This window comes from Ammospiza nelsoni, chromosome 7, assembly GCF_027579445.1.
Source record: "Ammospiza nelsoni isolate bAmmNel1 chromosome 7, bAmmNel1.pri, whole genome shotgun sequence".
In the NCBI taxonomy this organism is placed as follows: domain Eukaryota; kingdom Metazoa; phylum Chordata; class Aves; order Passeriformes; family Passerellidae; genus Ammospiza; species Ammospiza nelsoni.
The window spans coordinates 13,333,250-13,347,301 of record NC_080639.1 but is presented as its reverse complement, the minus strand read 5'-3'; the positions used below and the strand labels follow the sequence as shown (position 1 = coordinate 13,347,301).

Genomic DNA, 14,052 nt, shown 5'->3' with positions numbered 1-14,052 from the left:
CTAAAAGAGACTAGATGTAAAAATAAATAAATCTATAAATACACCAGAGCAAAAAATTGTTCTCTTTTTTAACATTACAGTCAAGTATGGTGGAAGACATTTTAGGGTAAGGTACAGTTATTGCTGAGTTAAATGTTTATTTTATTCTACTTTTGGCAGCAATGTAATTTTTGATGTCTGGATATTACACAGCAGATTATTCTGGTGCATAGTGTCTGCCAGGCTAATTGTTCAATAGAGTTAAGTATAAGCTTTGGTACTTTCATATACTTTGAGGCAGTCTGGAGTTGGTTTTAAAGCTTTAAGTTAATATTTATTCTTATTTGGAGACATAAGAGCAAATACTAACCAACACTTCTAAGAAATTACAAGTCATTCATTACTACTTACTAGGAAATAATAGTTATTAAACCTGTAATAAATATGGTACAAATTTTCTCTTAAAACCAACAAACTTCTCAATTTCATTTAACAGAATCAAGGCAGGGCTTGGAAAGAGCTGGTGTGATAGTTTATCTTGCTCTTTAAAGGACAGTAGAGCAAACCCAAGAGCCATCCTGGGGTGGTTTTTTCCCCCCAGATCGAAGCCAGTTAAATTGCTCTGGCCATGTTTTTTGATCCTTCTACAGGAGTATAATAAGATCAAAGAAACACTGGTTTGCCTGTGATAGACTTTAATATGCATATTACAAGTACAGAGTGAGCAGCAGGCTTATGTATGCTTCAGCTTATGATTAATAAGTATTAAGTTGTCATATTTGATCTTCAGTGGTGGCCTCCATTCTTCTTTGGAGGAAACAGTGAATATTCAATGGCCAGAGCTATGACGAAAGCTGCAGCTCCCCACTTGAATCCCCTGGTAAAGATTTCTGTTACGGTGATAGGTCTTGCAAAGCCACCCTGGTACCTCCACGCTTCATTACTAGAAAGGAAAATGAAACCAAAGGGAAAAAAGATCAGGGGAGCCACTGTGATACAGATTAACAAGAATATAAATATATTAAAGAATGATGAAGGTATTTCAATTAGATAGACATTGAGGCTGTACAATATGTTCTGTCGTTTAAGTATCAGGAATTACAAGTAAAGTTCGTGATAGGAACTCTAACCCTTACCATATAACTTGAGATACAAGTACTGCCAGCAAACAACACAATTATAGGAACAGAATCACCTCCTCAAAATCATGTAATTGTACTCTTCTGTTTTTAGTCTGTACCAAATCAGAGCCCACTAGCACTAACATTGATTGGACTATCAACAAAGGCTAGTCACTGTGCTAGACAGTATGCAGCACAGTGAAATCTTACAATCCACAGATAGCTCATCTCAGTGTGGAGGCACTTTCTGTTTCACAATACAACACAGCTATATGAGAGTCAGATGATTTTAACAAGAAAGACTGAAAAGATGGTGTTTAGCTTGAGCTACAGAGTATGTGCAAACTTCACCGTTTTGCCTTGCTGTTTTTGACCTCCATTATTATTGAAACATTAATCACTGCTCTGACTACAAATATTTATTTATTTATAGCACAACCAGTGTAATCTATGGACATGGGTGTAATTTGTCTCTTGCAAGGACTCAAAAGTCCTTAAGAAAAGGAAAAATAACTAAGCAATAAAATAAAAACTGTAATTTGGGGAGAAAATACCAGGGTTTAAACCAAGGGGGGCAGACATTTATGTTCACAGATAATCCTTTTGTGCAGATGGATTTTGTGACTCAGGATGAAAGCACGCTGGCATGGAAGAATAGCTCCTAGGTGCCAGTATAGGGTCTAATTGATATAAAGTTTCCAAATATGACATCTTTCACAAAGCTTATCTTGTATTTAATATGTACATTAATGTGCATTTGCCATAAAGGTTGAAAGCAGATTCCCTGTAAAAATGAACTCGGCATACCAAAGGAGAGGGAGCTCTGGAGAGGGTGACTTTGAAGATTTGTGGTGCAAGACATTAATAATACAATCTCCTGCCAGACTACTGGAGCATGATACCTTAATTTCTCACTTGTTAAGGAAAATTGGCATGATGCTTGTACTGTCCTATAGAATTGACATATGACTTTACATGAAATTTAAGAAATTCAGAAGGAATCATCTCATGCTTTTTTCTTTATTTGAACCTTCATATGATTGGCTCAACCCCCTTCAGACTTTACTGAAATGCTGATAATTTGCACTGCTTTTACTGAAGAAGGAGTTACCTACAATGCCAAGGTCTGGCTGATGCCAGCAGATGCCACATCAGGATGATTTCTGAGGCTCTTCACTTACCGAGCCCAGGGGTCCCTCAGCCCTCTCTTTGCCAGCCTCCTCTGCACCTCCTCGAGGGGAGTCCCCTCCACCTTCCACTGCCTGTAGTCAGGCAGCTCCACTTTGTCATGGCCGTGCCCGTGGCCGTGGTCACCTCCGTGTCCCATACCTGGGGGAAAGGTCAGTTTGTTACTTGGCAGAGAGCACCATCTTGTTGTTATACACTTGCAAAGAACAATCCCCTGTACAGGAAAAACAGGGAGGCAACAAGAAGAAACACAGAACAAAGAGCCAAGGGACTTTGTGCTGTGTTTCAGAGCTGGGTGATTACGTGCAGTAAAGCAATCTTAAACATCACTGTGCTTAAGTCACAACCATTGCTACATCCATACAACCTATGTCAACCCTCTGTGCCAGAGAAGAGTGTAAGAAAACCAATGGTTTCCATGTCTATAAATGCACTTCAGCAACACCAGCCCCCCACTTCCAGACTTTCAGAACTTTCAGACTTTCCAGAAAAATCACAAAGAGTTTAGAGTAAAAATTTCTGACTTAAGTGTGGGAAAGCTGCGATTGCTAAGCTCTGAAGAAAAACAAAGACTTGGCTCCTCAGATCCTTTTAAGCTGCCTCCAGTTCAGTCAGATATAAGTGTGACATTCAACAGGGCCAGGAGAGACGCATGGACAAGGATTACTTGATAAGGCTGAAAAATACACCTTGGACAACTACAAAAATATTAAGTTTCTCGTTAAAAACAGATGTGAAGTGGAACATTTTCAGTGAGATGATTAAGGACCAGAAGAAAATGATAGCTTTTAAGGCTCCATTTTCACAAAGCACCTGAGTCTTCGTTGAGGCAAGGTTTCCCATTTTAACACCTATCAGGTAGCAAGAACAGATTCACTTTTAGAAAATTGATTGGAATGCAGGATGCAATTTCAAAAGCCTGTAACTCTTGAAGATGACTCCAAGCCGCGAAGGCAAGCAGACAGATTTCGCTGCCTGAGAAAACCTGGAGAGCAGCCTTAACGCTGTCATTACCCGAAAAGCTCCTCCTAAATGAGATGCCAGGCTCCAGCCCTGTGCTAGAAACCCAAGGCCCCTCTCCCCCAGTATTCACGTTTTACAAGAGGGAAGGTAACGCCGCGGCCAGCGGGCTGTGCTGCAGCGCCGGCCGGGCGCTCTCTGCCCGCAGAGCCAGCGCAGCTGTGCCCAGAGGTCGGACTGAGCGGGGCAGGGAGGGCACAACGCGCACTGACAGCCACCCCAGCCCCATCCCGCCCCGCCTGCCCTGCCCGGCGGCGGCAGCAGCGCGGCCCGGTGTCGGTGTCGGTGCCAGCCCCGCCCGCGGTACCTGCCCGCTCCGCGACCCTGCTCAGGACGCGGCCACCACCCGGAACCGGAACCCAGCCCTGGACCAGCCGCTACGGAAAGCGCGAGCAAGCCACGCAGGTTCCGCGAAACTTTAGTTCCGGCCCTTCCCGCTGGCCCGGCGCGGACAAGGGGGCCGTGTGAGCCGCCCTCTGATCCCCTCCCCGTGCCTGTGCCCCGCAGCGCTCCCGGCACGGCCCAGCGGGACAGGCCCGCACCAGGAGCGGCGCCGCCGTCTCGGGCTGAGGCGCCGGGGGAAGGAGCGGCGGAGCGGAAGGCGCCCAATCAGTGCGCGGCTTCTTGCGGGGGGCGTGGCCCAATGGGCGGGCGCGTTGCTGAGGTGCGGGGCTGGCGGTGTCTGGAGGTGGCGGCGGAGGAGGAGAGCGGGGTGAGGGGGCGGCGGGGTGAGGGTCGGCACCGGGAACGGGATCTCCCCCCTCCGCGGGCTGCCCGCCGCCCTCTGCGCTGCCGGCGTGCGGGCAGGGACGGGAGCGCCGCAGGGGCTGTGCGTGCGGGGGCGCGAAGCGTTCCCGGCAGTCGCGCCGGCGGCGCCGCTCGCGTTCCCTCTCGTGCCCCTGCGGCTCCGCTCCCTCTCCTGCCGCCCCTCGGCGCTCCCCTGGCTCGGACAGCCGCCCCCTCCCCGGTTATGTAAGCCCCGGCCCTCCCCCTGGCCGCGGGGAGCGGCGGCGGGCCGGGGCAGTGCCCGCTCGCTGCCAGCCCTCGGGGCGCGCTTCGGCGCGGGGAGAAGCTGCGGGAGAAATCGGAGCTCGCAGCGAGCCCGGCTGGCGCCGGGAGCCGAGTTTCGGCTTTCAGTGGGTTTGTCCTAAAAGAACACTGCTGTTTGTTTCCGTAGGAGAAGCGGGGAGGCGTCCCGAAATCCTGGTAGTGCACTGAAAGGTAAGGGAAAGTGAGGAATTCTTTTGACAACTGCCTCCTGAGCGAGGCGGTGCCTTGGTTTCACTGAGTGCTGGTGTCAGGAGCTCGGCGCTTTGCATGTGTGGCTGTGGGACTGTGAAGTGTCAATTGCCTTAGTATCTGCTTAATTACAATTATTTTTGTGTTTGTCAAACTTGAGCACATAGTCTGCTTCATCTGGAAAGAAACTGGTAAAAGTTAACTACACAGTCAGTGACTTATGAAGACTTTAATTACTTCTCAGTTGTATGCAGTACAATATTGTTTCTTTTTAGCAGAATACAAACTGTTCTATTAATTTTTGATACTCCTATTAACATGAGAGTAAACATTACAGCATGATGCCAGTGAAATTTCAGGGTAGACTGTAGTGCCTTTTTCCAATATATTATGATGGAAATCGACTTCTGCGTTTCAGGGTTTCTTAATGGGGATATTGGAAGTGCATGAGAAGATTTCCAGGAGGAATGCCATTATCATGTTATTAACAGTGAAACTGTTCTAAATAGAGTGCCATCTGTTTAATCCAGACTGCCTCAGTCTGGCTTCAGCAGTGAATGTTTTTCACTGTGAGATAAAGTCTGGAAGATTCAGAGCAGTCTTCTCTCAGGAAGAGAAGACACGCATTTGTTTTTCTGTAATGTATGGGGGTTGGAATTGTTGGCTCTTTATTTGTGAGGTGCTTAAATCCCTGTCTTACAGAGAATGCAGTTCTGTCAGAGACTTGCAAAATATTTCTTGTCTCTTGCTGTGGCTGAAAGTTAATGTGTATGTGTCCAAAGTCCAGTGGAGCTGAGGAATGTGTATATTTTTCTCAGAATTTTTTTTCAGTGACCCATAGACATGTCAGATACCAGATAACCTTGGTTTTATGCTTTGAGAGAAAAATAAAAACTCACATTTTATGTATGTTTGGTGCTTTTTTTTCCTTATTATTTGTTGGCGGGGTTGTTTTTGTTTATTTTGTTTTGTTTTCTTGGTGCTTGGAAGCCTGACTTGAATATTCCACACAAAATTATGCTGGTATTGCTGAGTGTGTTACCAGGGACATTCAGTTCTGATCCCAGAGCATTGGCCTTGTGGGATCTGTTGTGCATGAACACAATTGTTTAATAGGTTTAAAAGTTTAACAAGGGTTTCAGTAGCTGTTTTTGCTGTCCCCCAAGTACATAACTCATGGTAAGAAAAACCTTGTGCAGCCAGTTGATCTGCTCTACCATGTTCTGCTTCCTGTGTTTCCTTTTCTTTCAGAATGGTCTATACTCTTTAAAAAATAAGGCTGCAAATATGAGGGATGTGATATTTTGGGAATATAGTAAGCTCTTTGATGCTGTATCCTCAAGTAAGTGAGTCTGCATAATTTCAAGGGGCCTAGAAGTGTTGCTACAGTGTGTTTTGAGAAGGAAGCTTCACCATAATTACGGTGTCAGTCTGAAGAAATCAATAATATGCAGAAGGAAATAACATAAAAGAAGTTTCTATATTGTGTAAAAGAACCCCAACAAGCAACTGAATGTCCTCTAGGAGGGAAAGGTCATTGAAACTCCATGTACAAATAATCAGTACATTTTGTGATTTATGCAGTTGGTGGGGTTTTTTTGTGCACTATTTTTTTATTATTAATAATTAGTTGTGGTGATAATTACTGCAAAGATTTGGTGTTCTAGGATAAAGTTATTTTAGCTTGTATGCAGCCATGCTAGTTATGATTTGCTGGGATTCCTGCTTGTGCTGTTGAGCTAGAGGAAGGCTGCAGGGTTTCTTGGATAGCTTTCAAAAGTCCATGTTTCCAGCAATTTGTTTTGCTGTGCATTCTGGATTAGCAGATTGTGAGAGTCATTATAGGAACCACTCTTCTCTGCCTGTGCATCCAGTATTCTCTCTAGCACTGGACAGTGTTTGCTGTGCTCTTCATAATTGTTTGCTGGAGTAGAGAGCTGTGTGACTGACAGTGGCTTCAACTGTTTGCAGTTTTGAGATGATAAGAAAGGGTTGTGGGGTTGTTCTTTTGCTTTTTCCCCCTTTAATATCAGAAGACATATTTGAACTAGTTAAATATTGCATCCTTTTCCCCCTGAAATTGCATGTTACTTCCTGTGGTGTTGTATTAGTAGTCAGCTATGTCGTTGGAAGCCTCTTGTCATTTGAATAAAATGGTTAATGCTGCCTTAATTACAATAAGAATGGAAAAGATCTTTCTTTAGTTCACCTTGGTTTCTTTGAATGCTTTTTAAAAAAGCACTCAGTGAATGGTGGGGAAGGAAATTATCTTCTCAGGCATCACTAGAGAGCTAAATATTTTATGGACAGTATCACAGTCACTGGTTCACCTCTATTTTAGAGCAGTGATGGGCTGGAACACTAGTCTTAGTTTCTTTCTGTTTATGATGTTTGTTTGCTGGTGGGTTGGTCTTTGTTTGGGGTGTTCTATTTGGGCAACATAAAGACCATTCTTCCCAGGAGCAGCCACACTGGTCTGATCTGTTATTCTCTGCTGAAGCCTAAGGCTCTGAGACCCTGGCATGTGTCAGGATCATTGTTCTGAGTTCTGCTCCTCTGCCACAGCTCAGCAGGTGCTCATTTGACAGAGGCACTTTGCTCTTACACTCTTGTCTAGAATATAGGGTTACCCCTTGGACAGCTCTCCCAGTCTCAGAGGGGATGGTGTGTTGTATGGATTTTTGTTTCATGGACATACCTAACATGTAAAAACTTTAGGGCCCCTGTATGGCTTTTGCAGCTACCACGTTTTCTGTCAATAAGAGCTAAGATGCACTTCATGTGGGGTGTCAGTAAGCCATTCCTCTGCTCTGCTCTGAGCTGTTACCTGAGAACTTCATGTGATACTCCCTGCTTTCTGTATGAGGAGAGGCAGACCTGTTTGCTCTTTACCAAGCAGTTTAATATGAGCTGAGAATCTTTAAAGACCTGGGTCATGTGTTCCCTCAAAGACTTGTCTGGGCTGGAAAAGAATTTTTTATTCCATTATTTTTCTTGATGCTTGTTTCCTTGTATTAAGATACAAACGAGTATCAAGAAGTGAAGGTGGAGGCTTCCCCAGCTGAGTCTTCTTGGAGGACATCTGTGCCATATAATAATCACTGAAGAAATCCCTTTCAGGCAGAACTGCTCTGAGCAGAGACAGTCACAGGTAGTATAGTTTGACTGCTCCTTCACTCAGTTATTTTCATTTCCAAACAGAGCACATTCCAAGTGTGAGAAGTAATTCTTCACTTATTTAATGCTGTTTTCTACAGGTTTTGTTTGAGTAAGAATGTAGTTAGAGTTTATGCTTGTATAACTCACTGTAGATAAAATGGCAAAATGGTTGAATTTTTCTCTCCGCACCTTTGTTTGGATAATTCCTGCTTCTAATAGCAAGACAAATAATTCAAGTGTCTTTTTTTTTAATTTAGTCATAGGACAGATTTATGGAGCAACTCAGTGGATCTCCTTTGTTTGTATAGAATTCTGACTTTAGTTTTTAAGCTTCAAATAAAAGCTCAAGAGGTAGAGGGGCACTTCTAATGAAATAAAATATAGTCATTTAGGAAAACCCAACTGGAAAACAAAATTCTGTATTGCCAGCTGTGCTACAAAGAAGAGAACATAAAAACCAAGATCAGGGACTGGCTAAAATAGTGTATAGTTTGCAAACTGTTTCACTCTGTGCTGCTGTTTATCCATAATAGAAAAACTTTTTATTATATGGTGAATGGCCACACAGCAATTTTTCTTTCTTCTGTTAATGTTACATTTTTCTATCAAATATAATTAATTTGGGCACTGGGTTCAATGGATGTTTTATTATTAATCAATTCAGATAAATAGTGAAAGACAAAAGTACCATTGGCTAGTCACTTGTCACTTCTTCAGTCTTCCTTGGTTGTTTTCTGTTCTGCAGGCAGTCCAGTTTGCCTCTGCTGCCCACTGCCTGTGTCAGATCTGCTGCCTTGCCCTTGTGGTGTGATTCTGTAGAGAAATACAGATTTTTATGGTCAAATTTATTAAGTTTGCCTGAAAACAGAGAGCCAGTGGCATTTGGAAAGAGATCCCACTAGGAGAGAGAAATGTTTGGTGTATAACTACTGCGAAGTGGTAAACTATTTATTTATTTATCTCTTAGAAATGATTATCACTGCTATCATTTGACATTGAAAAACACCAAATTCCCTGGCTGTGTAACGTTGTTCTGCACAGGGCCTGATGGAGATGGTTGGTGCAGTTCAAATATGTTAAAACATTCTTCCAGGAATTCTTCTATCTGTATATTCTGTGGGGCATTTTTTTTCTACAGGACAAAGTAGTTCATGGCTTCTCATTTTATATTGTATTGTTACACAAGCATTTGGCTAGCATTCCAAAAGTGCAGAGTGTGTGTTTCTGTGTGTAATCTCCATACTCTAGCTAATCTTACTGTGTTTTTATTGTAATTGCTCTGATTCTTCAAAACCTAAAATGTTTAGATCTCCTTTAATGGTGTCTGCATCGTGTATGGTTTGTGAGTTCTTTAAATAGTTCCACGTTGCTGTTCCTCTGAATTCTGCTTAACTGAAATGTGTGACATGGACATTTGTGCAGACTGCATGACTGCAGTTTGCTGATTCATACAGGGCAAAATTGATAAGTCTGGAATATTTTTCTGCTTCCATTCCCTATATTTAGTAGTTTCTAAATTTTTAATTGTAATTTTATTTAGGGTCTTCCTCCCCTCTTCTGCCTTGCCTTGACCCATATGTGAACTGGAGGAATTATTTGTCATCTATCTGGAAAGACAATGAGAGAATTTAAAAGAATAATCTTATTTTTCATGGCCATTCAGCTGATAAGATATGGGATTGAAAGATAATGAGCTGAAATATGTGTAAAATTTGCTTGCATTTTTCCTTCCTATCTTAATCTATTTTCTTTTTATTCAAATAGTTTGTTTTTTTTTCTGAGACTTCTGGTGTCTGTTTCTTCTTTGCATCTCCTCTTATTTTCTGCTTTGTCTTTTCTGTTTCCTTTAGGTTCAAGGGTATGTTGAGCTTAAGGAGAGGCTGGAGAGCAGCCCCTCTGCATGCCTCCCTCAGTTCTGGTTTGGAATAGGGCCACAAGGTAAAAAAGTTGATTTAGAAAAGGTTATGAAGAAGTCCATAGTACTTACTCAAGTAACTTTCCTAAATATCCTATGCACAAGATTGTGGAAACACATGGGCATAAGCATAACAGATTTGTTGTAGAAGCAGCTCAAGTTAGCTTGTATCTGTAAATCTGAATATTGTATTTCCTGCACGTGAAAAATCAGCTAGAATTAGAATGAATTATTTTAAACATGTCCTTTGTGGAGGTGTGGTATCTTAAGACTGGTGTACCCCATGTGTAAGCTACAGTGGCGATTCCACAATCCCATTTATCACTGTGATGGCTGAACATGAGGGTCAATCACCTTTTAGACAAGACATGTTTCAGAAGGTAGGAGGCTTTTATGTAAACTTAGTTATAGAGGGGGTGGAGTGAGCAATTTATCAAGCACCCTGGGACATGCCATCAGAGCAGGGCAAAGAACGAAAATCGAAATGCTCAACTTTGAGTTCTGATATCTGGTTATTGCTCCGGGTTAGAGGTATACTTGTTTTGAAAGGACACTTGATGCTTCAGTGTATCACTGTGCTTCCTCATGCTTTAGGGTTGGAAACACACCCAGTTAAAAATAGTAATTAACAAAAGCTCCCTACCTAGAATGGATGTTGTACTGGTCTTTAGTATCTGCAGCACTGGGATGGACAGATGATTGGTTAAAGTCCATTTGCTGTAGTCATCTTACACAAGAAGTGATTGAGTTTAAGTGATAGTAATGTGCCCTTTTACATAGAAATGTAAGGCATGCTGACAAAGGATTTATCCCAGCACAAGCTCATATTTCTTTGTGTAACAGTGGAGAACTTTCCATTCCCCGTTTTTTTTTTTTTTAAAGATGTTTTGTTGAGCCAAAACAGCACAGAGATGTAAGCTAAATATGGACACAAGGGGAGAGCAAGGGGGGTTTAAATGTGAAGTGGAAAAATTACTAGATTCTTATGCCTGTGGGTTTGGGGTTTTTTAAGGTGCTTGTTTCTTGTTCTTAACTTAGAACAGGCCTTAGACAAAATTGCTGAGCTTCCAAAACTGCTTCTAGATTGTTAATTATGTATTTGTTGTGTTTGGTAGTTATGTAATTGACAAACCACCATACTTGATGGTCTCCAGTGTTGCATCTGTGCAATAATTTCAAATAGTAGCATCCTTAAGCTTCTGGAAGTTACTAAACCATATTTGTGGCAATTTCTTGGGAAGAGAGATGATAATTTTGTTAGACTTCATATGAGCCATTCTGAAAGCTTCCCTTATGTTAATGGACTGCAGTGCAAATCTTGCCATGTCAGAGTGGCAAGAGCTTCATGAAAATCTCTGAAACAGTTCTGTGTTAGCTATGGACGTACAAATAGAGATAGGAGTCTTGGACTGGAGGTTAACTTGAATGCAAATAGAAAAGAAATAACTAAAATACTAAATGGATTTCAGCTAAGCATTCATAAACTGCATTTCTGCACTGTTTATTTTCATAAACATCTTGTGACAGCAACCTTTCCTTAAAATCACAGGTGTCACATGCATTGCATGGCTCTCCATTGAACAGGCTACTGCCTTTCTGCTTGCTTAGCTCTGTGTGGCTGCCAAGACTTGTTTCACGTCTTCTGAGTCTTCAGCTTTGCCTTCACCCCTGTTAGTGTAAACACCACATGAGTTTGAGAAGCCTCTGTTTATCTGTTGAATAAGAAAACTCCTAGCTTGCTTTTTGTTTGTTTGGGGAGAAGGAGAGAACAAGATTTTCTTTCTTCTCTCTACAGTTTATCTTAGAAGTTGAGACAGCAAATAAAAATTTTAAAACAGTTTAGGCATGGCTTGTTGTCTTTGTGTCTCCAAAGGACCAATTGCAGAAATAACTGAGATGCTCTTTTGCTTGTGCAGGTGTTGAGTGGACTTGGACTATGCATGGTCGTGTAAAAACAATTGCTACCTTCAGAATATGCACCTTTTCTGCATCTGTGGTGAAAATACTCCTGCAGTTATTCCTTGTGGGTGCAGAAATGAAACTGTGTTTGATGCAATTTGTGTCTTTGTTGCATTTGTGACTTTGTTGCATTTGTTTCCTCAGAAAAATGCATTTGTTGCAATTTGTGACTTTGTTGCATTTGTTTCCTCATAGCAAAATGTTACTGGGGCATCTGGATGTTTAAATCATTCAAATGGCAGCTGTGTTCCACATCCCTTGTGTCCCAGGAATCATGGTGTTACACACTGAGAGAGAGACTACCTGCTTTGCTTTTTCCTCTCTATAGATAAAATCCCTTCAGTTAGCTGCAGGTTTAATATGTTAATATGGTTTTTCACAATTAATGTTGCATTTTACATAGCATAACTAAAACTACAGCACTAATTTTACTTCTTAATTTAAATTAAAATGTTAGCGCTATATATCTAGTTTTTAACATGCTTAATTACCCCAAAAATAAACTCTGACATTTTTAGGGAAATGGTTGAAGATGCTGTAGTAAATTCCATGATAATGCTTATATGTTAACCTTGTAGTTTTTCCCTCTAGCTACTTCAGTGTTTAAATTGAGTAAAACTTAGGATGCTAAGGCAGAAAAATGTGCAACAGTAGGATTTCCCATTTGTTGTGCACAAAGTCCTAATCAGGTTAAGATCGTGGATGCATTCCAAATTAGGGGTCAGCAGCCAATGCTAATTGGCATTGATGCTGCTGAAATTGTGTAATTGAGTGTTGTGCTGATTGTCACAGTGTGTTTTATGCCACCCCTCCACTCCCCCCCCTTTATTTGGCAGCTTAAAATTTACTAAATGTTCAAAGGTTAGTTCTGTTATTTCCTCTGTGCCCTTCTTTGATTTGCAGGTTCTGGTCTGTGCTAAAGACAGAAAACTAGGTAGTTCAACATATGAAAAGTAGAAGGAAGTTCAAAAAAATTGAAATAGAGTGCCTGTAGATACTATTTTTTTCTAATAAATACAGAAAGCTTAAAGATTTGCTGGTCAGTGGGGAAGTGGACTGCTATGCCTTTTTCTTTTTCTTTTTTTTTTTTTTTCTGTCAACTGCTAGAAAAGAGCTGCTTCAGCACAGCTTCCTTTCATTTGACTGAAACATTTTGCAGGAACCTTGTCACACTTGGCTGGTGGAGATGTGTATGGGTGTGATGGTCCATTGCCCTTCTCTGCTGATGATACTCCCATGATTGCCAACTCCTGGACTTGATGGCTTATTTTGATAATAAATTTTTGGTCTTGTGAGAGGGAGGAGGGAACAAATCTTAAGTGGACATTATCATGCTAATTAGGAAACCTTAATTACTGTGTTGTCTGTTGTCAGCTCTATCAAGTTTTGATATATTTCAAATTAATTTTCCAGTGGGAAGGACCAAATATCTCTCGTACAGGGAAAGGATGCAGGCTTTTCTTGGCTTTATGCAGAATTCTAGTAGTAGTAATTTTATTGCTATTTCTATGAACTGTTGGAGCATTCTGCTTTAGTAATGTGTGCTGACTTTGAACAAATTGAAATTATTGTCTCTTTGTCTTTCTGAATGCAGACTTTAGAGCTTTCTGATATATCTAAGGTTGCTATGAGCAAATTCTGCATGTTTATGCACATGTGTCATATCTATAGAAAATGGAAAGGGCTTTTATTAGCATTTCCTTTTTTATTGCAGGGGAATGTTTAAGTTGCAATTTTCTTGGTTTTAATAGTTTAAATGAAACAGATAAAACTGATTAGAGAATATAATTGTTAAAATATGTTATGAAAGTCTTCTTAAAGTGCCAATTGGATAGCTGGCAGATAAGGTAAAAACCATGAGGATTTTCCCTCCAAGTATGAAACCCTTGTTGCTCAGTGATAAGAAATAATTATGGTGTAATCATCTTAACCTGCAAATCTGAACATAATTGCAAGTACAGGGGTGTTAGGTCTGGGTGTGTATTTCCAGAACAGTTTTTTCATGTGCTGAAGGAGTCATGTGTGGACTGTGCACGTTGGTTTTGGCTTGTTCTTGGCGGTGTGGGTTTTTCTTCAAGTTTTTTTTTGCCTTTATACTGGATCAGCCCTACTTTTTTAGAAGTTACTCCATGTTCTCTCTGCAGGTCCACTGTGCATTTCAATGACCTCAGTATTTCTAAACCTTCTGTCTAAGTTGCCCTTGAAAGACTGTTTTGTGGAGCATGCTCCATGAAAGATGAGTGTATTACTTACACCAAAAATGTGTAATCTAGCATTTCAGGTGCCTGCTGCTTGAACTTTGGTAAGTGCTGCTGATCCCTATCAGCACAATTGCATAGGGAAACAGAACAGGCTTTTAATTAAACTCAGGCTTTGATTAAAAAAATTTGATTGTGGTTGAAGAGAATGAACTGAATTTGCTCTATGCCAGTATAACTAATAAAAAAGTAGAAGGTCATAACTGTTGCCCAG

General features: G+C 41.3%; 2 protein-coding genes across 2 annotated transcripts in view; one reads left to right on the top strand and one right to left on the bottom strand.

The window, feature by feature from the left end:
- Window positions 1-657: 657 nt before the first annotated feature.
- On the bottom strand, window positions 658-3,867 carry NDUFB3 (NADH:ubiquinone oxidoreductase subunit B3). Its single transcript, XM_059475937.1, has 3 exons — window positions 3,616-3,867; window positions 2,282-2,429; window positions 658-922 (listed from the first exon to the last, which is right to left on the bottom strand). The coding sequence occupies exons 2-3, from the start codon at window positions 2,425-2,427 to the stop codon at window positions 766-768; spliced, it is 303 nt and encodes a 100-aa protein (XP_059331920.1). The 5' UTR covers window positions 2,428-2,429; window positions 3,616-3,867; the 3' UTR covers window positions 658-765.
- Window positions 3,868-4,000: 133 nt separating this feature from the next.
- Window positions 4,001-14,052, top strand: part of ORC2 (origin recognition complex subunit 2) — a 66,355-nt gene continuing 56,303 nt past the window's right edge. Inside the window, exons 1-2 of the mRNA XM_059476520.1 lie at window positions 4,001-4,020; window positions 4,486-4,529. The gene's annotated coding sequence lies outside the window, so the exon portion shown is untranslated. The remainder of the gene's footprint in view (window positions 4,021-4,485; window positions 4,530-14,052) is intronic.

Bases quoted from the DNA above. Each gene is read 5' to 3' on its own strand.
- NDUFB3 (XM_059475937.1), bottom strand. From the start codon at position 2,427: ATGGGACACGGAGGTGACCACGGCCACGGGCACGGCCATGACAAAGTG. The intron at 923-2,281 runs GTAAGTGAAGAG...TTTCCTTTCTAG, and splicing joins CTGAGGGACCCCTGGGCTCG to TAATGAAGCGTGGAGGTACC.